At 56.5% G+C, this 25,512-nt stretch overlaps 1 protein-coding gene across 3 annotated transcripts in view; it reads left to right on the top strand.

The window, feature by feature from the left end:
• The window catches only part of Kif26a (kinesin family member 26A), a 38,204-nt gene extending 17,219 nt beyond the window's left edge, over positions 1-20,985 (top strand). For 2 of the 3 annotated variants that reach the window (XM_087911503.1, XM_048431410.3), the window contains exons 4-16: positions 2,472-2,662; positions 7,917-8,106; positions 11,985-12,197; positions 12,724-12,817; positions 13,140-13,402; positions 13,511-13,694; positions 13,817-13,979; positions 14,243-14,405; positions 14,952-17,859; positions 18,596-18,801; positions 18,922-18,942; positions 19,349-19,499; positions 19,718-20,985. In XM_087911503.1, the coding sequence (XP_087767629.1) occupies positions 2,472-2,662; positions 7,917-8,106; positions 11,985-12,197; positions 12,724-12,817; positions 13,140-13,402; positions 13,511-13,694; positions 13,817-13,979; positions 14,243-14,405; positions 14,952-17,859; positions 18,596-18,801; positions 18,922-18,942; positions 19,349-19,499; positions 19,718-19,899 (4,929 nt within the window). In that variant the 3' untranslated portion in view covers positions 19,900-20,985. The remainder of the gene's footprint in view (positions 1-2,471; positions 2,663-7,916; positions 8,107-11,984; positions 12,198-12,723; positions 12,818-13,139; positions 13,403-13,510; positions 13,695-13,816; positions 13,980-14,242; positions 14,406-14,951; positions 17,860-18,595; positions 18,802-18,921; positions 18,943-19,348; positions 19,500-19,717) is intronic. The other variant, XM_048431411.3, reaches the window with a different exon arrangement.
• Positions 20,986-25,512: the final 4,527 nt, after the last annotated feature.

Below are 25,512 nucleotides of genomic sequence, written 5' to 3'. Positions count from 1 at the left end.
CTCCAGCTGGGCCTGAGCCTCCGCGGACTCTTCCTAGTGTTGCTGACACCCTGTCTAGGCCTTATTGACCCGCCCATGTAGTGGGGGTTGGCAGGATGGCCTCCTCTTCTATGTGAAGCCCCAGTAAAGCTGCTTCTGTGGCAGGGGTGGGGACAATGTGCCTTGAAAGTGTAGGACTTGGCACCTTGTTGCCAGGCCCTGAGGCTCTGGATGGTGAGATCAGAGAAGGGAGCTGCAAAGAGGTCCCATTAAAGATGTAACATTCTCTGCAGGACACTACTCCCTCAGTGTAGCCTGCGCCTCCAGGTTGCTTCCCCTCACAGTACCTCAGCACCTGGTGGGTATTATGGGGGGAATGGGGGTCCTAGAGGGCACTGTCCTTCACATGCCAGAACCTTGTAGGTGCGGAGGTCAGCCCTAGAGGGCTGCTGACATGGGCTAGTCTGTGTTTCTTAAACTAGACCAGTGTTCTGTAGAAGTCTAGGTAGGTTCTGCAGTGTCTCACCTCTGTGTGGGTCCAGGTGGAGTCAGGGCTCTGCTCGCTGTCCCTTGGCCAGTGCTGGCCTCATGCTCTCCTCTCTCCACGCTTTTCCTTTCGTTGCTGCTGTGTGCCTCCATCACACTTTCTGTTTGGCCGTCCGCCCACCTCCTCCCCATGTTGTGGTCCCCTCCTCCTGCCCACACCACCACTGCTCTGCACTCGCTTTGGGACGGCTTCTTTTGGCATGTCCGGGCTCTGCTTCTGGCAGGAATTGGCAGTGGCTGTCCCGATGGACAGAGCCGTGTCATGGCAGCTGGTGGGACGGTGGAGCCAAGTCACGTGCGGGACTCCTGAGACAGGTCAGTGTGGGGAGGACCAGCGGTGCAGGTGGGTCAGCCGGTCAAAGGCCCTGGTGCCTTGGGAGATGCCCTAGGGTGGCTGGGCTTATGGGAGTGGGTAGAAGGGCTGTGTGGGGTGTGGGTCAACCATTCTGGCCCCTGGGCCCCAGCGCTGCCATCGCAGAGTGCTGAGCTAACTGTAGGTGCTGGGGGGCCGTGGGTTGGATACCCCCCCCCCCAGCCTGTCCAAGGTTTCCTGGCCCTGGGCTCTGGCTGCTGTGCCCAGTAGATGCTCAGCCAAATCCAGCTCTGCTCTGAAGGGCTCAGACCGCAGCTCTCAGCCTTGCAGCTTAAACATTTTTATGCTTCCCTGCGCCACTCTCCCAGCTAAGCAATTCGGTCTGTGTAGGAAAACACATTAAGTGCGGGCGTGACTTGGAGAAGAAGGGGGCTGGCCAGGCTGGGTTCTGAGGCAGGTTTAGAGTGTAGTCCTATATACCTACACACCTGTGGTCACGTGACTGACAAGGTGTCCAGTATAGTGTCTGGTAAGCTATTCCAGGGTTGCCCGCTCCTTCTTGCAGGGGTAGTGGATACTGCTGGGGACTGAGGGTACTGGGCTTGAGCTGGCCGAAGGCTTGGCCTGGCTCTGGACTTGTACAGGCAGAGAGAGAGTCTGTTCCTTCTCTTGGGGTGGGAGGGTGTTAGAAGCTGGGATTCTTCAGGAGCTGAGTAGCTGAGGCCTCTCCTGTGAGGAGGGTAACTGCCCCGTGTTAGTGCTGTCAGAGTGGTTTTTCCTACAGAGCTACCACACCTGCACTTGGGGGCTGCATCCTTTGAGAGACCTTAGGAATATTGAGTTCAGCCCAAGGGCCCCGGACCAGACCTGTGCCCTCTCAGCCTCCCCGGGATCTGCCAGCTGGGGTACAGGCCATATTGTTTGGGATGTTGATCTCCCCACTCAGGCTGAGTGGGAAGGATATATTGGAGAGTGAGGGGCCTGGAGTTTTCAGGAAGAGACCAGCCGCCTGTCCTACTCGGCTAGGGCTTGGGTCGCCTCCACCCCCAGAGCCCGAGGGACAGGTAAACATCATGTGGAAGCTGTCTTGGGAGCATTTAATTACATCTATGCTCCATGACGAGGCTTCTCCCTTTCTAGAATTTATTTTAGCTAATTAGTTGGAAATGCCAGAGTTGTATTTCAGACAGTGGAGTGTCATACGTTATCACATGGGGGGCAATTAGCGCTCCTGCCAAATATTTATTGTGGTGTCTTGTATAATTGTACTTCTGGGTGATCCCAGATGGCCCAGGGATATAGGGCAAAGGTCTGTCTACCTGACCTCTGTGGTCATTACAGGCCTTGATGAGGGCTGCAGCGTCTGTTCCTGGTGGGGTCTGCCTTTCCCTCGGTGGCTGAGACAGACCTGTCACGTACCTTGAGCTGGGAAGACGGGTCACTGTAGATTGTTTTGGGGACGAGGCCTCTCTTGCAGGGTCCCAGTCTCCCGGCTGTGATTTTTCCAGTCACACAGGCAGGATCTTGCAAGTGTGCGGGTGGGATCGAGGGGCGAGTGAGAGCTCTCAGCCTGGGGCAGTCAGTGTCCCTCTGTCACCTGCTTGTTCCTTACGTGGATTTCTTCTTCCTCCAGGCTGAGGCAGCTGTGGCTGCGGTTGCAGTGGCCGACACAGTCCGAGACTGCCCCCCAGCAGCCGGCCCTGGTGGTATGTCTAAGGCGTGGGGCCGAGGGGCAGCATGCACTTCAGCCTTGGTTACTCCAGCCCCAGGCCCCTCAGCAGGGGGTTCCACGGGCCCATCTGCTGCTGCCTCTTTCTTTATAAGGTATGTCCTCTGGGGTCACACAAGCCGCAGCATGTTGGGGAATGGAGGCCCTGAGTTCTTGGTCCCTGGTGGCTTGTGGCCTGTCCTTGGGAGAACTGTGGCTCAGTCAGTCAAAGAGAACCATTGTACTGAGCAGCTCAGCTGAGGGCCTGGCTGGGCTCCCGGGGACCTTTCGGAGCTCAGGTGCATAGACGTGACAGGGCTGTGACTTGACTCCTTCCCCCCAGGATGCCTGGCTTGAGGATGTGAGGTAACATGGTGGTCTGACCAGAGGGAACGGTGTACTTCAACGTGGGAGGTGGGAACAGAGCCCCCTCCCCAGCTTGGGCAGTGGATCTGTAGGGGAAGAGTCCTCTGGCCCCAGGCAGAGCCTTTGGCTCTGTAGACCAAAGACTGCAGTCCTGCTCTCATCCAGCAGCCTGAGGAACAGGGATTACAGGATGTAATCGCCATAATGAGAGGTAATGGCAGCCAGCTGGGGGTCACTGTCCCATTAACAGCCCGCATGGGCGCTGATAAGCTTGTCTGTATCATGCTGGGCAGTGTGCAGAGGACGTCTTATCAGCCCTGGTCCGGGGGGACTGCAGGGCCTGATGGGGGGCGTGACGGAGCATGTGATTAGGGCCTTGTCGGTGCTGGCTGATGAGGGCTGTTGTGCCGTGCTGCGGTACCTCCTGTGACTGATGTGGCCTCAGTCGCCACCCCAATTAGGTGCAGGGAACCTGGCTAGGACCTTCCAGATGGGGACATGTACGAGTCCTTTTCAGCCTGCTTGGCAGCCTCCATGTAACAGCAGCAGACAGGATGGTGTCTGGGAGGCTGGGCACAAGGTGCAGATAGCTGTCTGTCCTTATCCGCTTAGTTCTCACTTCAAGGACCTTTGCCTTGAGGATTTAGTGGCGTTTGGGGAAGCTACTCTCCTGGCATGATACTTGGTAGGAGGTTTAGAAAGGCTCGGATCTTTTGAGAAGAGTTGATGTGGCCGTTGGTCCTGATTCTGAGGCCCCCGGGGCCTGAGGAGGGTCTTGACACCGAGAGTGTGGTGTGTGTGGCCCTCTCCACATTGGCTACCCTGCCCGGCAGCAGGTGCTGGCTGCCTTTTGTCTCAACTCAGGCTGCACGGGCTCCTCTGCCTGAGCAACACCCTGACCTTGGAAAGTTTCCATAGAAACAAAGAAGCAAGTGGACCTGGGTGGGGGCTGGTGGCAGGTTTTCCAAGGCGGGGCGGGGGCGGGGAGCAGCACTGGCTTCCATTACTTCCAGCTTGTAAGTCACCCTGAATCTCGGTGACTTCCTGACCTATTGAGGGCCAGGTTAAAGGTAGGTGTCCCAGTAGGACTGAGATTGCTGGTGGGAGCTTTGAAACTGTGCAACCACTGCCTGGCATTGCGGGCAAAGGGGAGGCACTTGTGGCGTTGGGGAGGGGCTTGCCCAGAGTGCACCAGGAGGCAGTAGAACTTTGGCTTCACCCCACGGCCCTTGGCTCATCTTGAGTAGATGCTGTTCCTACTTTTATCCTCTGAACCTGGATGGGTAGCGTGATCCTTGCCCATCCCTGTCCTTGGGAGGTTTGCCTGATGGGAGAGGGAATGAGTCTTGAGTCTTTGAAGGTGTCCTTGGATGGAGGCCTGATCAGAGTGCTGTCCTCGTGGGCTGCGGGTGGGGGGCTTCAGGGCCTGAGGAGGAGTCCACCAAGTGCATCTCTGCTGTGCACACAGTGGGTGAGCTCAACAGTTTAGGTTTTCAAATCTTACAGTCCTGGGGTGAGTCTGGGCTGCCCAGGCTGAACAACCGGCTCAAACCTAACTCAGTCACCTCTCTGTGTCATGTCTATAGTGAAGTACATTGCAGTCCCAAGAGGACCTGAGAACCCAGGCGGGCAGAGTGGCATCCCCTCAGCTGGACCCGAGTGCTTAAGTCCTGAGTGGATATATGTCCCTGGTTAAGAAATTTGAGGCCACCCTCTGTGGGGGCTGCCGTGACCTTGACACCCATGTTCTGAGCATCCTAATTGCTGTGCATCCTGCAGCTTCCCCGCTCTGTGATGCTCTCATTAGCACCGATCCTTCTGCCCTTGGTAAAGATGGGTTACCTCTGGTACCCAGAATCTAGGTATCTCAGGAACCTCTGCTGGTACAGGCATTTCTGAACATACGTTTGGGCTTAACTGGCAGAGGTGGAGAGGCCCCAAGCTGGGTCTTGGCTAGCAGAAGGAAGGATTTGACAGCATAGTCCCTTGCTTGCTCCAGCCTCCCTTGTAAGGCCCTCAGGTAAAGTGGCACAGCAGGCCAGGGGAGCCCTAAGTGGCAGCTCCAGTCAGGTCTTAAGTCCCTTTAACTGTCTTGTAGGACCCACCAAGGAGCTCACAGTGAGACTTTAGGTCCCCATGAGGCCAGTCATGCCGTGGTGAAGGAGCCTTGATGTGTGGCCTTGCCTTACCCACCAGCCTCTCAGCTTAGGGGAAGCGTTGCGTTGGCAGATGCTGATCGCTCCAAGGGATCAGGCTGCCGTTAGGTGTCAAGTCCATCTGCCTCTGAAGTACCTCCCTCTTTGGAAGAGGTACATTTTCTTTGTGAAAAGGGGAAACTATTTTTATTTCTGCTCTCACAAATCAGTAACCACAGAGTTGCTGAATCTGGGTTGCTGTTCAGGCTGATATTCACAGACTGGGTCACTGTTGCCCTCATTCGGGTATGTGCCAGGCTTCCAGTGAGCTCAGGCTTGGCTTGGCTGATGTCCCTGTAGACATCAGGCAGGAGTGGCTCTGTAGGGCTGGTGTCTTCCTTGGGGTGTCAGGACAGGCTTTCTGGAGGTGGTGTCCCCGAGGGTGAGAGGGCTGTTTGGAAGCTCCTGCCTTCTTTAGTTTTCCCAGCAAGGGCTGACTGCTCAGGCTAGCCCCCTCTTCCCTGTATGTCCTGTGCCCCAAGACTGCCACTTTCACACAGGGTAGTGGCCTTGATGGTCCTGGGTATGGCACCCTATCTTTTCTTAGCCTTGCGGAGGCCTGTGTTTCCTGTGTCCTTGCTGCTCAGAACCAAACTGGGGTCCTCAGGGGCTGGCCTGGCCTCTGGGACTAAAGCCCCTGCAAGCCAAGGCCTTGCAGTCTTGAGCAGTTTATGGGAATTTGTCTCATCTTCGTCAGAAAGAAGCTTAGTGAATGCTGGAGGCTCGGCCTGCTCCAGCAGCTGCTGGCTCCCAACCCCTCTGCAAGTGAGGTCAGACCACGGTGCTGGCCTTGCATAGGAGGTAGCTGGATTGGCTGACGCCAGTGCTGGGGCCCCTGGCTCCCTAGAGCACTACCTGGGGCAGGCTTGTCTATGGTCCAGTGGGCCACCCGGCAAAGTCAGACTAGCTCTTCACCTCCATCTTGCTCCAGCCTCCCGTCCTTCACCCTGGGCCTTCTTCAGCAGTCTTCATCTTCCGCTGGCTTCCACACACCTTGAGGGGGTGCCCCTCCCCCATAGGCATCTTTAAAAGATGTCCTCTGCCCTGCCTGACCTGTGGAGGGGCCAGACACAGCTGTAAAGAGCTGGTTCAGAGTAGGTGTGCCGTGGTCTCTACTATCTGAACAGTGTGGTCACCTTGAGACCGAATACTTGGCAGCCCCCATGTACTGTCTTTTCCCCAAATCTAGGAACAGGTGTTCTCTGCACCCTCTTACAGGCAAGAAAGCTACTGTAGGAAGCCAGCTTGTCCTGCCCGCCCAGCTGGGATGGCATAGCTCTTCCATTAGTCCCTAGCACTGGGCAGTACCAGGTAAGGGGCTTGTGACTGCCCTACCTGATTGTACCTGGAGATAACAGGGCTTTCTGAGGCAGGAAGGAGGCTTTTCCTCAGGAGGCTGCTGGGGAGGAATCTGGACTGGCAGGCCCCAGATAGGGGGTGGAGGGAGGCCACGAAAGCCCCCAAGGGATGCTGGGACAGTATGGCTCTGTCTGCTGTGGCCCTTCTCGGGCCCTGCCCATGTTCTTTGACCCACATAGGTGGCAGTTTGGGTTGTAGCTCAGGGATCCTATTTGCCTTGACTGTTCATTTTTCAGTGTACACAGTGTGGTAGGTGACAGCGTGGGCACCGCTCGCCCACGTCTGGCTGCGTGTTTCTTCTGTGACGGTGCTGAGAAACTGACAAACACTTCCTTGCAAGCCTCATTTGAGCTTTGCAAACACACAGGCTCAGGCAGGTACTACACAAATGCTTCAGGCACTGTGTGAGGTTCGAGTTTGCACCTCAGGGTGCAGATGCCACCGCTGCCAGAGAACCCAGGTACTGGGGCACAGGACTCTTCCTGGGCAGGAGTCCTCCACTCCCTACTGTGCCCTGACTGCTGCACGGGGTACCACTGCGGCTCTGGTAAGGACTCCGCCATGCATCGTAGATTACTTTTATTTTCTGTGATGACACCGCACTAGGAAGAAGCTGTCCCTGGGGCCTCCTAAAAGACAACTCCTATTAAAGATGAGAGGAGTTACCAGCGCACCAGCAGGGTAGTGGGAGGTGCCGAGGAGGGCCCCAGGCTCTGGGCTCTTGCATGTTGGGTCCTTCTGAGGAGGACAGAATGGACCTGGGAGGCCTACAGGGATGGGGAGAAGGAGCTGGGGCATTTGGGGGGTGTGGGGGAGGGGTGGACCTGGTTGGATAACTTCTCATCCATGATTCTTTCACCTGGCCCCAACCCGGGTCTCCTCCTTTGGAAAATGGTGACAGGCAGAGAGAATGGTTCCGCCAGGGTCGCCATGGTATGAATTCACAGTGGTGATATTCTTGGGTCCCTGTACCAGAGGTGTGGGTCAGGGCCCTGTAGCTCTCATGAGCTCAGATATGGTAGAAGCCCGAGATTTGTCTAGAGGACTTTGCGGGGGAGGGTGTTGGAGGGCAGTGGGGGCAACTGTTCCAGGGGTCTGGGGCTGCAGGGAAACCCACCCCAGGACAGAGACCCGACCTTTGGGATGTATCCCTGGAATACGGTCAACTTGAAGAAAGCGGTGGAGGGTTAGGAATGGACTCTATGACAACAGGGCTCGCCCAGGGCAGAGTACAGTCCTGTGTGGACATGGACCATCTGCCACCTGCCCTACTGGGGTCCCCCTGGGACCCCACTCAGAAAAATGGAGTTCAGGTGTTGCAGCCACAAGAATTTCTGGCTGTTTTCTCAGAGTGATTACCCGTATGGCTGATGCAGTCGGAGAGTGGGTGGCCTGGTGTAGATAGACACTGGGACTCAGTGATGGAGTAACTGTTGCCTGTCCTCTCCAGGGCTGCCCAGAAGCTCAGCCTGGCCTCCAAGCGCAAGAAGCATCACCCACCACCCTCGCCCACCACTCGTGGCACGTCTACCTACCCCACGGACTTCAGCGGCACGCTGCAGCTGTGGCCTCCCCCAGTGCCCCCCTGTCTGCTCAGGGCTGCCTCCAAGGCCAAGGAAAACCCCAGCAACTTCGGAAAGGTAGATCCTACCTGAGGTCGGGTGGCCTGGGTGTGAGAGGCCAGGGTTATCTAATTAGGAGATTGAGGGCCCCACCCTCTTCTCCAGTGCCACACTAGGACAGCTGATGGGGGAGCCTGAGCCCTGGGAAGCAATACCCCAAATGACACAGGGAGTGTGGAGCTGGTGTGGGAGATGACGGGAAGAAGCTTGTCCTCAGGTCCCAGGGACATGTTCCAGGATAGCCATGTTGGGCATCTGGGCCTAGGATGGGAGCTGACCTAAAGAGCCTCATTCTTGCTTCGTCCCCCCTGAATGTTGCCTGGAGGTGGAAGGGGAGGGACCCCTCAGCTTTTCTGAGTCAGGGTATCCAGGAAGCTCAGCCAGATGGCTTCAGTTGGGGAAAGGCATGCGGAGAGGGTAAGAGCCCTGTGTGGTGATGGGGCAAGCCGGTTGGCTTCAGACCTTCTTCTGAGAGTTCTGATTGGATTCCTATGATTGGTACCCTGTTGAGGGAGAAGTCCCTGTAGCCCAGGCCCAATGGGGTACCCCTGTGGCAGGACTGTGCAGATGCTTGGGTGAAGTGGGCCCTCTACCCTTAGGGTGGAGAGCCAGACTCTTACAACTATTGTGTTTCGCTGAGCCTCCGCCACTCCAAGGGTACTGCCCCTACCACACATCCTGAGAGTTATGGGGTCCCTTCTTGATCATGCCCAACAACCATCCCCTGACTTGGCACCAGCCCTGCCAGCTCATGCCTTGCACATGTGGTCAGCATTGGCTAGCGGGAGTAGACTCCTAAATAGGGACCAGAGAGGAAGCTGTGTGTTTGCAGGTCTTCCTTCCAGAAGGGAGGCCTCCTTCTGTGTCAGAGCCCAGAGGAAGGAAGAGCTCTCTAGACAGGGCTGCCCAGACAGGCAGCTGCAGGCTAGTGGGAGGGTCTGGGGCTCCTTCAGACCCAGCTGACTTCACTGTGCACCCTTTTAGCATTGCGGGCAGCTTTCCTTGCCTCTGCCTCCTCTAGGAATGCTAATTGGTGGCTGGAAGCCAGGCCTCCTGGCTCCTCCCTTCCCCTGGGATGGGGACACACCCATGGTTTCCTCAAGGCGGTCTGCTGGAGGTGGAGTATGGAAAATAGACTAGCCTGGGGTTGAGTGCAGACAGCATGTGGCACTGGAGCTACATACATATTCAGTGTGGCCAGCCCAGGAGTGCCATAGTGTAGGCTCAGAAAGTTTCTCAATTCTGGATCGACTTCCAGCCGTGGGGATCTGAACCCGTCACCTTCTGCTCCTGGTCCCAGGCCCACTGCCTTGCAGTGGTGGGTTTCCTTGGACAGCTTTACTGTCTAGGACCTGATGGGACCATTCTATGAAGGTCTGTGTGTATACAGTTGTCCCGCTCCAGATTATGTGGACTGCGAACTGGGCAAAGGCAGCCTGCCTCTTTAAGAACAGTTACAGTTCTTAGAGATAGGTGACACCAGCCTCTGTGCCCTATGCTTTTGGGAGAAGTGGTGTCCCTGACCCCCACAACCTGTGCCTGCCAGTCCTTGACTGCCCCCACCTTTTACACTGGCGATATTTAGTAGATGAAGCTGGTGGTATCGGTGCTGTCTGGTGGAAAAGGGGGGAGATTGGACCCAAGCCTGGCTGACTTGAGCACCGGGCTCCTGTCTGCCAGCCACAGCTCCACAGCTCCAGGACGGACAGGTGCTTCCCACTGACCAGGCCGTCACTGTTCTGGCTGTGTAGGTACAGAGCTAGGCTAGACCTGGAGAAGAACGTTCACAGCCTGTCTGTCCACCTACTGTGGGGACAGTGTCTGCCGTGGGGACCAATGGGATGAGGAGTACAAACTCCGTTCTGGACATTAAAGCTCAAAACGACAGCTGTTCTTTGCTGTCACCGTATTTTGGGCCCCTGCCAGGTCTCTGCCGCCTGAGGGAGGCCCTTCTTTCTGCTGACCCTGAATCACTCAGGGCTTTCCCCAGAGATGTCCTGGCCACCAGCCTGTTAACCAGCCCCTGTCCCCCGCACCTCTGTACCCCTCCCTGGCTCTAGGTGTTATTAGCACTAATGTCATATCATCAGAAGTGCCTCCTGAAAGGCGTTTAATATTGCCACAGAAAAGAAGTTAGATCACATTCGGTGTCTGACATTAATGTGCTACTTAAGATAATTCATCATACTGTGGTATTAAAAAAGACATCTCTGGTGTTGGGTGCTGAGCGGCGCCCCTCCCCCCCCTCAGATTGGTCCACCTCTGGGGAGCTGGAAGCCCTGCTTTTATGTAAAATATGCCTCCCCTCCCCCCAGCTCCAGCGGCTTTGTGATATCTGCACATTTCGGGGGTGAGGATGCTCTTGTCTCCTGAGAGACCCTGTCATTTCCCTGAGGTAATGACAGGTTCTTTACAGCAGACAATGGACGGGGGCAGTGGGGGGCAGGCTGGACGAGGTGCCCTGCCCAATCCCCTCCTCCCTGCCTGGAGACTCAGGATTAGTATCTGCTGAAGAGGCCTCAGGAGACATCAGAGCCAAATCGTAGCTTCTCCAGGCCTCTCCTCCCCACTAGGCAGCCCTCTCATATCTCCAGAACCCATTTGGTTCCTGAAGTGGTGAGGAGTTCACACTGGAAAAAAAAATTGCCAAAAATTACCTGGAAGTGCACATTTTCGTCTGCATTGCAGCAGCGTTTGGAAATGAAATCGTTTTGTTCCTGTCACTGGGGAATAAAAGAATCGATTCTTGCCTGATGGAGCCCAGGTTCTCAGTAGTACAATAGCCAAGTATTTCTCTGCTCCTCTCTCTCCCCAGAGGGTGGGACACTCCACTCCACGGGAGGCTCTGCATATCAATGTGCCCCTTGTCCACCGGGAGTGAGCCTGTGGGGCTCGTGTAGGCTGCCCCCCTAAACCACTTTTGTGGCATTATGTATCTGTCACTTATGATTAAATCCTTGAGAAATATTGGTTCTGAAATGAGTCTCTGGTAATTTGATTTACACCAATGTGGAGCCACAGATTTCATTGGAGAGGGAAGGGCGTGGCGTCCAGCAAAGGGGAGCCCTAACTCAGGGTGGCTTTTGAGGAAACAGGGACTGCTTGCCTTCCACCTGCCCCAACCTCCCTCTCTCCTCTCCATTGCTGCGCCTGTGGCAGTATCCATTCTTCACACAGGTTTTGGGGTGCTGCAGTGCAGCTTCCTTTGGCACCCTCATTTCTTCCATGTCGTTTTCATGGAGGATCTTGGGGTCCGTTGTTCCAGACCCTCTGGACCCTGGCTAGCATGGTCGCCATGGCCCAGGCTGACTAGTTGATAGCAGAGCTCCAGGAGCACAGGTCCACCCTTGCCCTCTCCTCTTCCGCTCACCTCCCCACCTCAGTTTACCCAGATTGGGGCTTGTTAGGCAGGATTTCAGAATTCCTACTTCTCAGACTGGATTCTCACCCCATGTAATTTCCTCCACGTTTTGCCCATCCTAGTTTTCCTACTTTATGAGCTTCTCCGGCCTGGCTTCCTGAGCTGTTTCAGGGCAGTGGCAGCAAGCCTGGAGATTTCCCCCACGGCTTCTTGGCCCTCTGAGGGAGAAATGCCTAGAGGGCCTAGACATTCCTGTCCCTGCTAACTGCCCTCTCCTTCCCAGCCTTGCCTTGCCTCCTGCTTTGCTGAGACCGGCTATGCACCCTACCAACCTCACCCCACCCTGGGCTTCGTTTTCTCTCTACCCTGCTGACCTCATATGGGATCTGCTCAGGCAGATTCCATTCCTGTGGTATGGGCACCCATGCTGAGACCTGGTCTGCTGTCCTGACTCTTGCTTGGCTCTCCTGCCCTGTAATTAGTAGCCAGCTGGGTGGAGGGCGGAGCTCAGATGCCTGCTTCTGCCAACCCCCAGGTAAAGGTTATGCTGCGCATCTGGCCAGCACAAGGAGTCCAACGCTCAGCTGAGTCTACGTCCTACCTGAAGGTGGATCCTCGGAAGAAGCAGGTGACGCTCTATGACCCTGCCGCTGGGCCCCCAGGCTGTGCAGGCCTCCGCCACGCCCCCACAGCACCAGTCCCCAAGATGTTTGCTTTTGATGCCATCTTCCCCCAGGACTCAGAGCAGGTACAGTGGAGGGCCACTCCCGGGTGCGTGTGATGGGATCAAATCTGTTCCTCTGCAGAGTGGGAGCTTAGCTGCCTACTGGGCCTGCCAGGTCTGCCTCCCTAGCAATCCTAGCCCAGGGCATTTCCCCAGCCTCTGCCTGGTTCTCCAGGCCAAGTGTTGGGGAAACACTGAGCTCTTTAGGCCCCTTCTCCTAAGAAAGTCTTTGAGCAGCTCTGCCCTTTCCTAGAAACTAGGACCATGACTTCCTTCTGTTTCCAACTTTCAATGTCAGGTGTCTGGGCCCATGTGCCTAGCTAGGACATCCTACCTGTATTGTACGTGTCCCATCTGCTGACTTATGTGTCTTGCACTTTCCATATGAGTGTGGGAGGGCCCTGTGTTTGTTAGTTCTTCTGCCATGTGGGGTTGTCTGCCTTCATGTGACCAGGAATAATGGGCCTTAGGTTTACAGATGTAGCAGAAGACACTGGCCACAGCCCTTAGGCTCGGGAACCTGGCTAATCCCCACTGGGTTCCTCCCCAGGCTGAGGTCTGCTCAGGGACCGTGGCTGACGTGCTCCAGTCTGTGGTTGGTGGAGCTGATGGCTGCATCTTTTCCTTCGGCCACATGAGCCTTGGTAAGTGCTCTGTCACTCCTGTGCACCCATGCTGCCTTCTAGCTGCCCTCCCCCTCCACTATCCCCCCCCTCCAAGCAGACTCGCTGCTGCCTTCACTGAGCCTGGCCCTGGTTGAGGAAGAAGGTGGATGTGGGAGTGGGGGTCTCACAGCAAAGCAGGGGCAGGCAGAGCTAGAAAGCAGAGGCCTCCGAGTGGCTGAATGCGGTATCAAGGCCCTCTGGGTTGGCCCTAGGACCCTGGGCACTTTTCTGAGCCTGGAAGTATTCTAGAGGGCAGGTTGTGGAGAGTTAGCGGTGGTTCTCACGTGCCGCTATCTCCCAGGCAAGTCATATACCATGATTGGAAAGGACAGCTCACCCCAGAGCCTGGGCATCGTGCCCTGTGCTATCTCCTGGCTCTTCAGGCTCATTGATGAGCGCAAGGAACGGATGGGCACACGCTTCTCCATCCGTGTGTCTGCTGTGGAAGTGTGCGGCCATGACCAGAGTCTGCGGGATCTGCTTGCTGAGGTGGCTTCAGGTAGCCTTCAGGACACCCAGTCTCCAGGCGTGTATCTGCGGGAAGACCCCGTGTGTGGGACACAGGTATACCAGTGCTTTCGGCCTTTCTGGATCTACGGAGGAAGGAAGAGGGAGCACCTTGCTTGGTCTCAAGCCACTAAGTACGTGTGTCCTCCGTCTTTTCTCTCACAGCTCCAGAACCAGAATGAGCTGCGGGCACCCACAGCAGAGAAAGCAGCCTTCTACCTGGATGCGGCCTTGGCAGCCCGCAGCACTAGTCATGCCGGCTGCGGGGAGGACACCCGGCGCAGCTCCCACATGCTCTTCACGCTGCATGTGTACCAGTATCGTGTGGAGAAGTGTGGCCAAGGAGGAAGTAGGTGCATGGTGTTACGGGGCACTTCCAGGCAGTTGCCAGCCCACTGAGGGGACCTTGTGGGCATCTCTGCCTGCATGGGTGGGTGCCCAGACCCCAGCACCTGCTTGTACTGTTTTCAGTGTCTGGAGGTCGCAGCCGCCTGCACCTCATCGACCTGGGCAGCTGTGAGGCAGCACTCGGCAGAGGCGGGGAGGCTTCTGGAGGACCCCTGTGCCTGTCGCTGTCCGCTCTGGGGAGTGTCATCCTGGCCCTAGTCAATGGGGCCAAGCATGTGCCCTACAGGTGAGTATGGGAGCAGGCACAAGCAGGGTGACCTCTGGGAAGCTGGCTATTTTGATGTCTGGTATTTCTGGGGTCCTCAGTTCAGGGCCAGCAGTGTGTCCTGGGGCTTTGGGTGCAGGGACAGGTGCAAGGTTATAGGTTCAAGGGCACGGTGAGAGCTTCAGGCATAGCCCCTATCCTCCAGCCTGGTGGTCTACGCCTCACCTGGCCTTCCACCTAGATGGCCCCTCACCCCAGCCTCTGAGCACCTCCTTGACTTGTAGGGACCACAGACTCACCATGCTGCTGCGGGAGTCCCTGGCTACTACCAACTGCCGGACCACTATGATAGCACACATCTCCGACTCACCAGCCCACCACGCAGAGACCCTCAGCACTGTGCAGCTGGCTGCCCGCATCCACCGCCTGCGCAGAAAGAAGGGCAAGGTAAGCCCCAGCTCTTGCTCCTTCCTGAGGGCCCTCAGGCTCCCACATCCTCTATAGCCTCCACCTCTGGACGTCAGGAAGAGGAGGCAATATCTGTGTTCATCTATGAGTGGATCTCTTATGCCTCCAGAGAAGAGCCCAGGCTCAAGTCCCTGGCGCACTGGGCAGGGATGGAACTGCTTACAATAGGGTTTATGTTGTAGGGGGACATGAACACCATCCCAGCAGGAGACTTCTCAGGAATCCTGGGTGTTTTTGAGGTTACTGCCCTAGGTCTGAATGCTGTCGTTGGTGCAGCATGGCCTTTTCTGCCTGAGCTCTCTCTCCACCCTGTGATGTGGTCCATGATCACCTCTCAAAGCTCCCCAGAAGGCCCCCTTCTATTCTGTGCCCTGTAGTGTAATTCCTTGCTCAGCTGCTACTGTCTCACAGAGTTCACGCTCTTTATGTTGAGAGGGCAGAGTCCAAGGAAGAGATGAGATGGGGACCAGGGCTGTGTGCAGACAGGGTGAGTCCACTCACAAAGGTCTGTCCTTCTGCCCTCAGTATGCATCCAGCTCCTCAGGAGGGGAGAGCTCCTGCGAAGAGGGCCGGGCCCGCCGCCCCCCACACCTGCGACCTTTCCACCCACGCACCATGGTCCTGGACGCTGACCGCTCGGCTGCTGGCCTATCTGGAGACCCCGACTACTCATCCAGCAGTGAACAGTCCTGTGACACAGTCATCTATGTGGGTCCTGGCGGGGCACCATTGTCAGACCGTGAGCTCACCGACAATGAGGGCCCACCTGACTTTGTGCCCATCATCCCAGCGCTGAGCCGCCGCAGGCCCTCCGAGGGACCCCGGGATGCCGACCACTTCCGCTGCAGTACCTTTGCAGAGCTGCAGGAGCGTCTAGAGTGTATAGATGGCAGTGAGGGATTCCCTGGTCTCCAGGGTGGCTCCGACGGAGCCCAAGCCAGCCCCGGCAGAGGAGGCAGGAAACCCTCGCTCCTGGAGGCCACGTCCCCCAGGAAGGCTGCCGGCCCTCCTATGGTCACCAGTTCCCCTCGAAACAGCCCTGGGCAAGATACTCACCGGAGCACCTCAGAGCCCTCTAAAACTGGTACCCAGAGTGATCAGAGAGTAGATGGTACCCGGCCTGAGCCACCTGCCCCAGACAAGACTGCAGGAGGAGGCTGCAGGAGGCCACTGCCCAGTCCAGCTCCTCCACCGCCTCGGCAACCAGAAGCTCGCGGTGTCCCCACCGAACCTGGGGGAGAGGGCCCTGATGGTGTGATGCGGACACCCCCCGTAGGCATGAGTGGGCAGATGGCCTTGTCCCCACTGCTCTCAGACACGCCTTATCCTGGTCCATCTGCTCGTGGACGCCATCTGGAGCGAGGCTTGCTGACCACTACAGTTACTCTGCAGCAGCCGGTGGAGCTGAATGGCGAAGATGAGCTGGTGTTCACAGTGGTAGAGGAGCTACCTCTGGGGGGACTTGCAGGGGCCACACGGCCTTCCAGTCTGGCCAGTTTGGGCAGTGACTGTTCCCTGCAGGCCTTGGCCTCAGGCTCACGGCCAGTCAGCATCATCAGCAGTATCAATGATGAGTTTGATGCCTATACCTCACAGGTTACTGAGGGCCCAGGAGACCCTGGGGAGCTCATAGAGGGACCGGCATGGCGTGGTGGCAGTCCAGCCTCATCCATTGGCTCCTGGCTCAGCGATGTTGGTGTCTGCTTGGCTGAAAGCCGTGGTTCCACACCACAGCCTCCCTTCAGCCCTGACTCTGCAGCAGGGCCTGGTCCACCAGAGTTTCCCACCCTAAGCAGCTCCCTAGAGGACAGCAAGTCGAGGTCTTCAGAGTGTGGAAGACCAGACAATCCTGGTTCAGCCTGGTGTCCCCACCCTGTGGAGGCAGTCACAGCAACTCAGACCCGACCCAGCAGAGAACCTCGGGCTGGGTCTCCGCATGAGGCAGCCTCAACCCAAACTATCCACTCCAGTCTTCCCCGGAAACCCAGGACTACCTCAACCAACCGTGCTCGCCCCAGCCGGGGTCCATACAGCCCCGGAGGCCTGTTTGAGGACCCTTGGCTTCTCCGGGCAGAGGACTGTGACACACACCAGATGGCTTCCACAGGCAGCATCCCAAGCCCATCCCCAGGCTCCCCTCGACTGCCTGAGGCTCAGATAATGCTGGCTTGTGCTCAGAGAGTGGTGGACGGGTGTGAGGTGACAACCAGAATGTCCCGGAGGCCAGAAGCTGTGGCTCGGATCCCACCTCTGCGGAGAGGAGCCACCACCCTGGGAGTGACCACACCTGCTGCATCCTGTGGGGACACTCCAATGGAGACAGTGGTCCACTCCGGAAGCCTGAAGACCAACTCCAGCAGTAAGAAGAGTGTGTCGCCCAAGGGGGCCTTCTTTCCAAGGCCTAGTGGAGCAGGTCCGCCAGCCCCACCTGTGCGCAAGTCTAGCCTGGAACAGAGCACGGCCCTGGCCCCGACTCAGGCCCTGGGGCTGACCCGGGCAGGGGCTGCTTCTGCCCTCCGAGGGGAGGATGAGGCCAGGCCCAGTGGCCGGTCTGATTACTCTGTTCCCAAGGCCACATCCAGCCTGAAAGCCCGAGCTGGCAAGATGGAGGTGGCTCACCGTCCTGCTGGCCACATGTCCCTGGAGCGGTACGAGGGCCTGACTCATGGCAGCACCAAGGTCAGAGAAGTCCCAGGACGGCCACCGAGGGCTGTGCCCAGGTTGGGTGTACCACCTGCCAGCCCCCCACTTGGACCAGCTCCTGCCTGTAGGAGCAGCCCAGCTAAGGGTGTCGGGGCATCCAAGCCTCCAGCTGGTGGGACCAAAGGTCGTAATCTAGGGCCTAGTACATCTCGGGCACTGGGTGCCACGGTGAAGCCACTGGCCCCTGTGACAGGTAAGACGAGTGGTCCTGTGCCAGGGCCCCGGACGGCTCCACGGGCTGCACCTGGAATTGGGACCAAGGCCGGTAGGGGCACCATCATGGGCACTAAACAGGCCTTCCGGGCTGCCCATAGCCGTGTCCATGAGCTGGCAGCCAGCGGATCTCCCGGTCGGGGTGGCCTGTCCTGGGGCTCGACCGACTCCGACAGCGGCAATGACAGCGGCGTGAACCTGGCTGAGGAGCGGCAGCCCGTGAGCCCCGCCCTGCCCTCCCCCTACAGCAAAGTGACTGCACCTAGGAGGCCCCAGCGCTACAGCAGTGGCCACGGCAGTGACAACAGCAGCGTGCTGAGTGGGGAGCTCCCCCCTGCTATGGGCCGCACAGCGCTCTTCTACCACAGCGGTGGCAGCAGTGGCTATGAGAGCATGATCCGCGACAGCGAGGCCACCGGCAGTGCCTCCTCAGCCCCTGACTCTATGAGTGAGAGTGGAACCGCCTCCCCGGGTGCCCGCTCCCGCAGCCTCAAGTCCCCAAAGAAGAGGGCCACAGGTGGGCAGCCCTGATGTCTCTGGGTACAGCACTTTACAATTTGTAGACGTGAGAGATCCTTGACGGTGCAGTTGACTACTCCAGGCTCTAGTGGGCCCTGATTCTCCCAACAGTGGGGTTTTACAGCCCTGTAGTTCCTTGCAGCTCTGTGGAGTGCTCTTCTTGTTTCTTGGCGGTGGGCCTGGGTTCTCCACCCTGATACCTCACCCTGTGTGGTCTCTGGGATAGTTTACGAATGCCAGGTGTGCATAGTCCTTGGGAGTTTATAAGCCATGGGGCCCTATGACACTTTATAGTGTATAAACTTAAACCCAAGGCTGGGAGAGATCTTCAGATTGTGGGTGCAGGTGATACCAACTGGCGTGTTATTAAGTACTCCTGGGGCTTTGTTGCATGTGAGGTGTATGACCCCGTAGTTTATACCCTCCTGATGTATTCCCTTCCCTGACTCCACTCCACCCCAGAGACTGCTTCTTAACTCTGGCAGAGTAGTGAGGCAAGGGTTCGGGTTTAAGCTGGGCAGTAGGCACTGGACTCGGGGCTGGGCTCTCCCCGCTGCCCGGGATCTCCTACCAGCACTGTTCTGACTCCCTCCCGGTTGACCCGAGGGCAGGAAAGGTGTCAGTTAGAGCCACAAGTGCTGCTGCTGCGAGATCAGTTGGCGTGGTTGTGCAGGCAATGTGGCTAGAGCCTGGGGTGTCCCTGGCTCTGCTCATAGCACCTGGCCCTGTTTCAGGTCTACAGCGACGGAGGCTGATTCCGGCCCCTCTACCCGATGCTGCTGCCTTAGGCCGCAAGCCCAGCCTTCCTGGGCAGTGGGTGGACCTGCCCCCACCCCTGGCTGGCTCTCTGAAGGAGCCTTTCGAGATCAAGGTGTATGAGATCGATGACGTGGAGCGCCTGCAGCGGCACCGTCCGCCTCCGAGGGAGGACGAAGCCAAGGTAAGGGAGGCTATAGTCAGGCTGGGTGCCCTGGGGTGTCAGGGAGGGCCAGCAGATGGGCTCTCTGGGCCCCTGGAGGTTTGGCCAGGCAGCCCCTGACATCTTCTTTTTTGTCCGCAGCGCTCTCAGGATGTGGAGAAGGTAGGAACCAGCCTGGACTACCCCTGAGCTTGTAGTCCCTAGTGCTTTTGCCAGGGGTGGGTTACTGGAGGGACTCTCGAGGCCACTGCTGTGTTTTCACAGAGCTGGACCCACAGTCCAGGAAGTCCTGGTGTGGACGCTTGTAGATCCTGTCCTCCTCACCTTGGAGGCCTGGCCATGTGTTTATATGCCTGAAGTGGGAGGGGAGACACCATGGCTAAAGCCAGGGTACTTAGAAGCCTTAAGGAGAGAGTCCCTGCCATTTATATCTATATAGAGATGTATATATAGATTCTTTCTGTCTGTCTGTCTGTCTATCTATCTATCTATCTATCTATCTATCTATCTATCTATCTATCTATCTATCTGTCGAGTATAACCCATTCTTCCTGTCCCTTGCCAACAGGGCCCAGTGTGCATCAGCTCCAAACTGCGGCTTGCAGAGCGCAGGCAGCAGCGGCTGCAGGAAGTGCAGGCCAAACGTGACCACCTCTGTGAGGAGCTGGCCGAGACCCAGGGCCGGCTGATGGTGGAGCCTGGACGCTGGCTGGAGCAGTGTGAGTGCCCCAGTTGCTCTGTGGCTGAACAGTGGGGTACCCAGCAGGTGCAGGAGCCCAGACCCTACCCCCTAGTCTCGCCCCTCTCTGCCCTCAGCTGCTCTCATGTACTAGGTGGCAGGAGGGAGAATTCACTGAGCTGACCCTTTTCCCTGGGGAACCTGAGGAGTTTGGCTGCTGTCCTGCCTCCGCCCCGACCCTGTCTCGTCTCTTTCCAGTCGAGGTGGACCCAGAGCTGGAGCCGGAGTCAGCTGAGTATCTGGTGGCCCTGGAGCAAGCCACAGCTGCGCTGGAGCAGTGTGTTAACCTGTGCAAGGCCCACGTCATGATGGTCACCTGCTTTGACATTGGTGTTGCTGCCACCACGGCTGTCCCTGGGCCGCAAGAGGTGGATGTTTGAGGCTGAGCACATGTCACGGGCGGGGACATGCAGGGCAGGGTGTGCGAGCATAGAACGTGGGATGGAATGAGGATGTGGAGGGGGTTGGAGGGTTGAAGACACAGGGTCTGTGCAGGATGGGGGGGGATCTCAGAGAGGAGACAGAGAGTGGGGGAGGGGAGGGCCAGCCAGTGGACAAAGAGAGCACGGGGATGGAGAGACTGCCGTCACCCAGACAGCCACGCAAGTGCCTTTAACCTTGAGTAGGCCTTTTCTTTTCTAATTTGGTGCTACGGACTCAAGACACCAGCAGACAGTCAGCCTGGGTGGCTGCGGCTACTCTGGCCAAGCTAAAGCCAGTTTGTTTCTGATTTTGCCTTCCTTACAACTAAGCAGTTTTGTGTAGCAGGGCGGCCCTGTTCGGACCAGCTCTCCTTTAGGATTGGTTAATTTTCTTCTCCAGCAGCCTTCCCTCAACAGCCCGCAGGAGTGGTCTCTGCCAGTCTGTAGCAGTGGTGTCTCAGCTAGCCTCGAGTCCCCTCCTGTTGTCGGGGGCCTCACTCTCTTCTGAGGACACCAAAGGCCACAAGCGGGGCTGGGCCATGAGCACACAATGCTTTCTTCCACGGCAGGAATTCTTACCAAAACCACAAGAAAAAAAAACAAAAACAAAAACAAAAAAAAAAACCACAAACAATGAAACAAGCCACCGCCAACAAAGACGGGGTGTGAGGTTTTGTAATCGTTCTGTTAGCTTCATATTTTTGTATCATTTTGCCTAAAAACAGAATTTGCAGTGGGAATTTGAAAACAAATTATCTAAGTTTTTATGGTTTTCTACAGGTATTCCTAGGTCGGGGGCTCTTGGCAGCTGTGGGGGCAGGCTTTTTCTGGGGGACACTGAGGGCAGTTTTGGGGGGAGTATGTGGGAGGCGATTTTTGTCAAATGCAGATGAGGGGTGAGCCTGCCAGCCTGTGATGTGGCCCGCACGCAGGTTCGTGCTTTCTGACCGTTGTGTATTTTATAGGTGTCCAGACCTTTGTACAAATGTGTAGATAACATCTTGCAACAGTTTTTATTTGTGAATAAAAGATGTGTTGATTGTTTCTGTGGCTCTGAGTTCACTGGGTGCCCCTGGTGTGCTCACATTTTGCAATGAGGGGGCTGAGAAGATTGCTGGGCAGAGGGAAGCAACCATGGACCTGAGTATCTGAGGGAACTGTGCTGGGGACTTGTTCTTTGCCCTCTCTTTCTCTGTGAGCTGCCATGAAATTGAATAGGTGGCTAGCTGCAGCCTTCGTTCAAACCCACACTTCTTTAACCCCCCAAGACCTAAGGATGGAGCTGAGAGTGATCTTGGGGGCAAGGCTGGAGGGAAACAACCTTTTGTGGTGGCTGCCAGCTCCTCCTCACGGAGTATCTTATGTGGAGAAACGAGAGAGGCAAACCTGCAAGGCCAGAACAACTCCAGAAAGGCTTTGCTTTCTTTCCTTTGTTCTCGGCTTGTCTTCCAGGGGCCGAGCACATGGGAGCCCTTGCCCAGCAGGGCTATCTCCTCCTATGATAAGGTGGCCTAGCCTGGGTACCCTCTGTGGTCTCACACTCCATGTCACCTACTGAATTAATTTGCCATCTCCTTTCGTTTGTCCCCGTGCCAGGTCCCCTTGCAGGCTCCCGCCACCCCGCGAGCCCTGGGAAGCTCTGCTTTTCATTATTTCTGCCCCTCCCAGCAGCCCCCGTGCTCCCCTCTGGCCTCTGGCAGTGTTTGTGGGGGCCTCTCCATGGTGGCCCTGCTTCCAGGGCCCATCCTTGGTGGCAAGTCACACCTTGTGTGGTCTCACTGGGGCCCCTGGGTGGGGTAGGGTCTGAGTCATCATCACACTTCTGCATGGCACAGGGCTGGGCCCCACTGAGCCCTGGGGGGTGGGCTTGCTGAAGAAAGTCAATGAATGAACAAAGGAATGAGTGTCCTTATAGACAGTCCCGATTGGGGCAGGAGCTGGCTCAGGGCAGACAGCTCTCCACAGTTTGCAGAATGCCTAACAGTTGTTCTAACACAGAGTCTGTTCTCTGTGGCCTCGTGGGTCAGGCACCTGGGTCGTCCCCCTGGGACTGCCTGCTTCCTCTGCGGTAGCAGAGTGTGTGGGGTTGGGGATTACAGGCTAGTGGGGAGGGTGTTCTGCTTCCCCCAATACTGTGTCCCTTTTGTCCTGAGGCCAGCAGCACCCAGACTCTGGGGAGGATGCTGCTTTAAACTAGGCCTGTGCTCTCCAAAGCATTTGTCCTTGGATTTGGAGGGTTCCATTGCACGGGGTATGCTGAATTTGGGGGTAGTAGAAATTCTCACGGGCGAGGCGAGAAGCTCGCTTTATGTCTTGCAACCTGATGCTTGTGTGCACTGCACAGAGGTGCTCTCTGCTGGAGCAGAGCAACATAGGATCCAGGCGACACCTCAGCTACACTTCCATCTTGCCCTCACAGTGGGCCAGAGCCTCCTCCAAAGAGAGAAGCATCTCCGGCCTTGACTCCCAAGCTCCTCGATGGCCTCCTAGGTACAGCCCACTGCCCACAGTCCAGGCTTGAGGAGCACGCAGCACTTGCTTTCCTGCATAAGGAACTCACTGTCCTGAGGCTAGCCTGGGAGCCTTGCATGGCCTTTCATCTGGGACATCAAAGCCCTCAGCCCTGTCATTAAGGGCTGGGAATCCCGTGGGGAGCAGTGCAAGTCCCGCTACGCCCATTTTATGGATGGGAACACAGCAGCAACCCAGAACCCAGCTCTGTAGTGGAAGCTGAGCCCATGGCAGTCTGCCCTATGCCTCCTGTAATGGGTCTGTGTGCGTCCTCCTTAGGGACAGGAAACTGAGGCAAAGGGGAAGGGGCCTTTCAAGCTGTATTCCTGCCCCTCCTTAGAGGAGGGTGGGTTGAGATCCTGAAAGGAGCATTTCTGAGAGCGTGCAGTCCGTGGAAGCCTGGAGTAGGGTTGCAATGCAGACCAGCTCTTAAGGGAAAGTAGTTAGCAGGGACCAGAAGCCCGAGGGGCTGGGGCAGCTGCCTGGGCCATGTGGCAACTCAGGTGTCAGCTCTCACGGACTCAGAAGCTGACCTGGCACTTGGCCACACACTTCCCCAAGGCAAGGTGCTTGCCTGACTCAGCCTACAAGTTGGAATCTGTTCGGCTTGCCCTAACCACTCCACCCTGGTACAGAAGGCCCGATGGGTAGGAGGGGCAAGGTGCTTCCGGGGCACAGTAGGGGACTCACAAGAGGCCAGAGACAGACTGCTGAAACAGGCTGGCAGCAGCAGCAATACAGTAGCTAAGATGCGTGGCTGCAGCCCTGGGGAGGTACTGTTAGCTGAGCAGGGCCAGGCCTGCAGCCTCCAGAGGCCACCGTCCGTGTTTGTGTGCTGGACCTCTTCTCCAAGAACTACGTTGGGCAGGGAGGAGGGACATTTACCCCAGATTCCGAACCCTGCCGTGGCACTTTCTGGGGCTGAAGGATTCTGGAGAGTGAATGCTTGGCTCTCAGAGGTTCCTGTGAGCTTCCCCGGTCAAAACCACAGGGGTCGGAAGTGACCCACAGCAGTGGTCAAGGGAAGGTGACACGGGGTCATCTGATGACACTGGTGGCCCTCAGGGAAGAGGGTGGAAGGTGTTGGTAACAGACAGCATGGCTGCAGAGGTCTCAAACCTGGCTGACAGAGATCTGGGCGGCAGGTGCTTTGGATCTTCTCTCTCTGTCTAGTCCTTTCTAACCTGTCTCAAAGGTCAGCCCAAGCAGGGACCAGTCTGATGGCCAGGGGCCTTTCCTTGGGAAGCATGGTGAAGCCCTGTGGCCAGGCTCTGTGGAACAGTTGCAGAACCTGCCCGGGTGACAGGGTTTCCCAGGCTCTCTAGTGGGAGGTTCTGCCCATCTCGGTTTGTCCCTGATACTGTTTCCCTTCCTTTGCCAATGCCACAGTTACATGTGTATGTGTTCATGCTGCCAGCCCCCTTTGGGATCTCACCTAGTGCTCGCCCTGGCTGCTTTGGGCTCACAATGTTCCGAAAGTGCATTCTGGAAGTGACCCCAGCTTTAGGGGGTCTACCTCGTAGTCCCGGGGAACCGCAGGCCTTCCAGAAGAAACTGTACCACCCTGAACTGGGATAAGACACCCTCACCCCCCCCACACTCCCATCACCCCCACCCCACCCCCACCCACCCCCACGCGCCCACCTTCCCACCTCCCTGGCTTGGCTGCTCCTCTCCTGGGCCAAGAGCACTGGGACCAGGCCCTGGGATCTGCTCCCAGCAAACAGGAAGCTCACGCGGAGATCTCTCCCTCCTGATATTGTGTTTAACAAGGCAGGCTGTTTCCACACAGGAAGCCCTGGAGGCTGGGAGGGGCTGGGAAGGAATTCCCTGAGCTGCCAAGAGGCCAGCTTTCCTGTAGGGTGGAGGTGGGATGAGGTATGGTGGGGTCTTGGTCCAGGGCCAAGAGCTACCCAGTGGTGGGATTCACTCACAACCCCAGATTGATGGCCCTAGAAACTCTCAAGTTAGGAGGGACACTGAGGTCCAGCCGGAGTCTGTCAGTCCTTCAGGTAAGGTAGGGCAAAAGGCTTTCCCTTCTGCAGGGTCCCTTCCTGAGAGGCCATGCCCAGGAGCTGGGTTAGGGACATCTGTTGCCGCAGGGCTGAGACCCAGGAGTGATAGAGAGGTCAGGTCTCTTTGACCCTTCTCTCCAGGACATTGCTCTTCCCTGGGCAGCCGCTTCAGGTGCCTTCCTTACCTTTCAAGTGCCCCCTATACCCTTTAGATGGGGTGAGGTGCAGGACTGCCATCCCAATTACTGGGGAGACAGAGGCATTCAAATTCTGCCTAGACTACAGCGTAAGGCCCTGTCTCAAAATTTAAAAAGTAAAAAGACAGGGACTAGAGAGTTGACTAAGAGGTTAAAAGCCCTAACTGATCTCCCAGAGGACCCAATGCCCTCTTAAGGCCTAGCACCAGTCCCACACAGGTGCACAAACATAAACCCAGGAAAAATACCCACATGCATAGGATAAAATCAAAGTAAAAAGGGGCCCTGGAGAGTTTGGTGGAGCTTCTGAGTGTATGTGAGGCCCAGATTCAATCCCCAGTCTTAGAAATACAACTTAGCCCTTCACTGTATTATATCTGTTTCTGAATTGTCTTTTTAAAATTTTACTTAGTTATTTTGTTGTGTTTTAAAAATTTAAGTTAATTTTTTGTATGTCTGGGTGTTTTGCCTGCATGTATGTTTGTACCACATGCTGGCAGTGCCCACTAGAAAAGGGAATCAAATTCCTTTAGAAATAGAGTTACACAGAGTTCTGGATCCTCTGGAAGAGAAACCAGTGTTTTCAACCACACAGTCATCTTTCCAACCCCTATTTTAGATTTTTTTTTTTTAAAAAAGACATAGTCTCAAATAGCCCAGGCTAGCCTTTAATTAACTGTATAGCAAAGAATGTCTTTGAATCCCTGATTCTTCTGCGTTCACCTCCTAAATATTGGGATTACAGGTGTAATAAAACCCACCACATCTTGTTTTTAATTTTCATATCTTATGTACTTTTAAAGATAAACTCAGGCTGGCTTTGAACTCATGGACCTCCAGTTGTATGC

This window comes from Myodes glareolus, chromosome 11 (assembly GCF_982192425.1).
Source record: "Myodes glareolus chromosome 11, mMyoGla1.1, whole genome shotgun sequence".
Lineage (NCBI taxonomy): Eukaryota > Metazoa > Chordata > Mammalia > Rodentia > Cricetidae > Myodes > Myodes glareolus.
The sequence above is the reverse complement of the archived record's forward strand: the minus strand, read 5'-3'. Positions and strand labels throughout refer to the sequence as shown.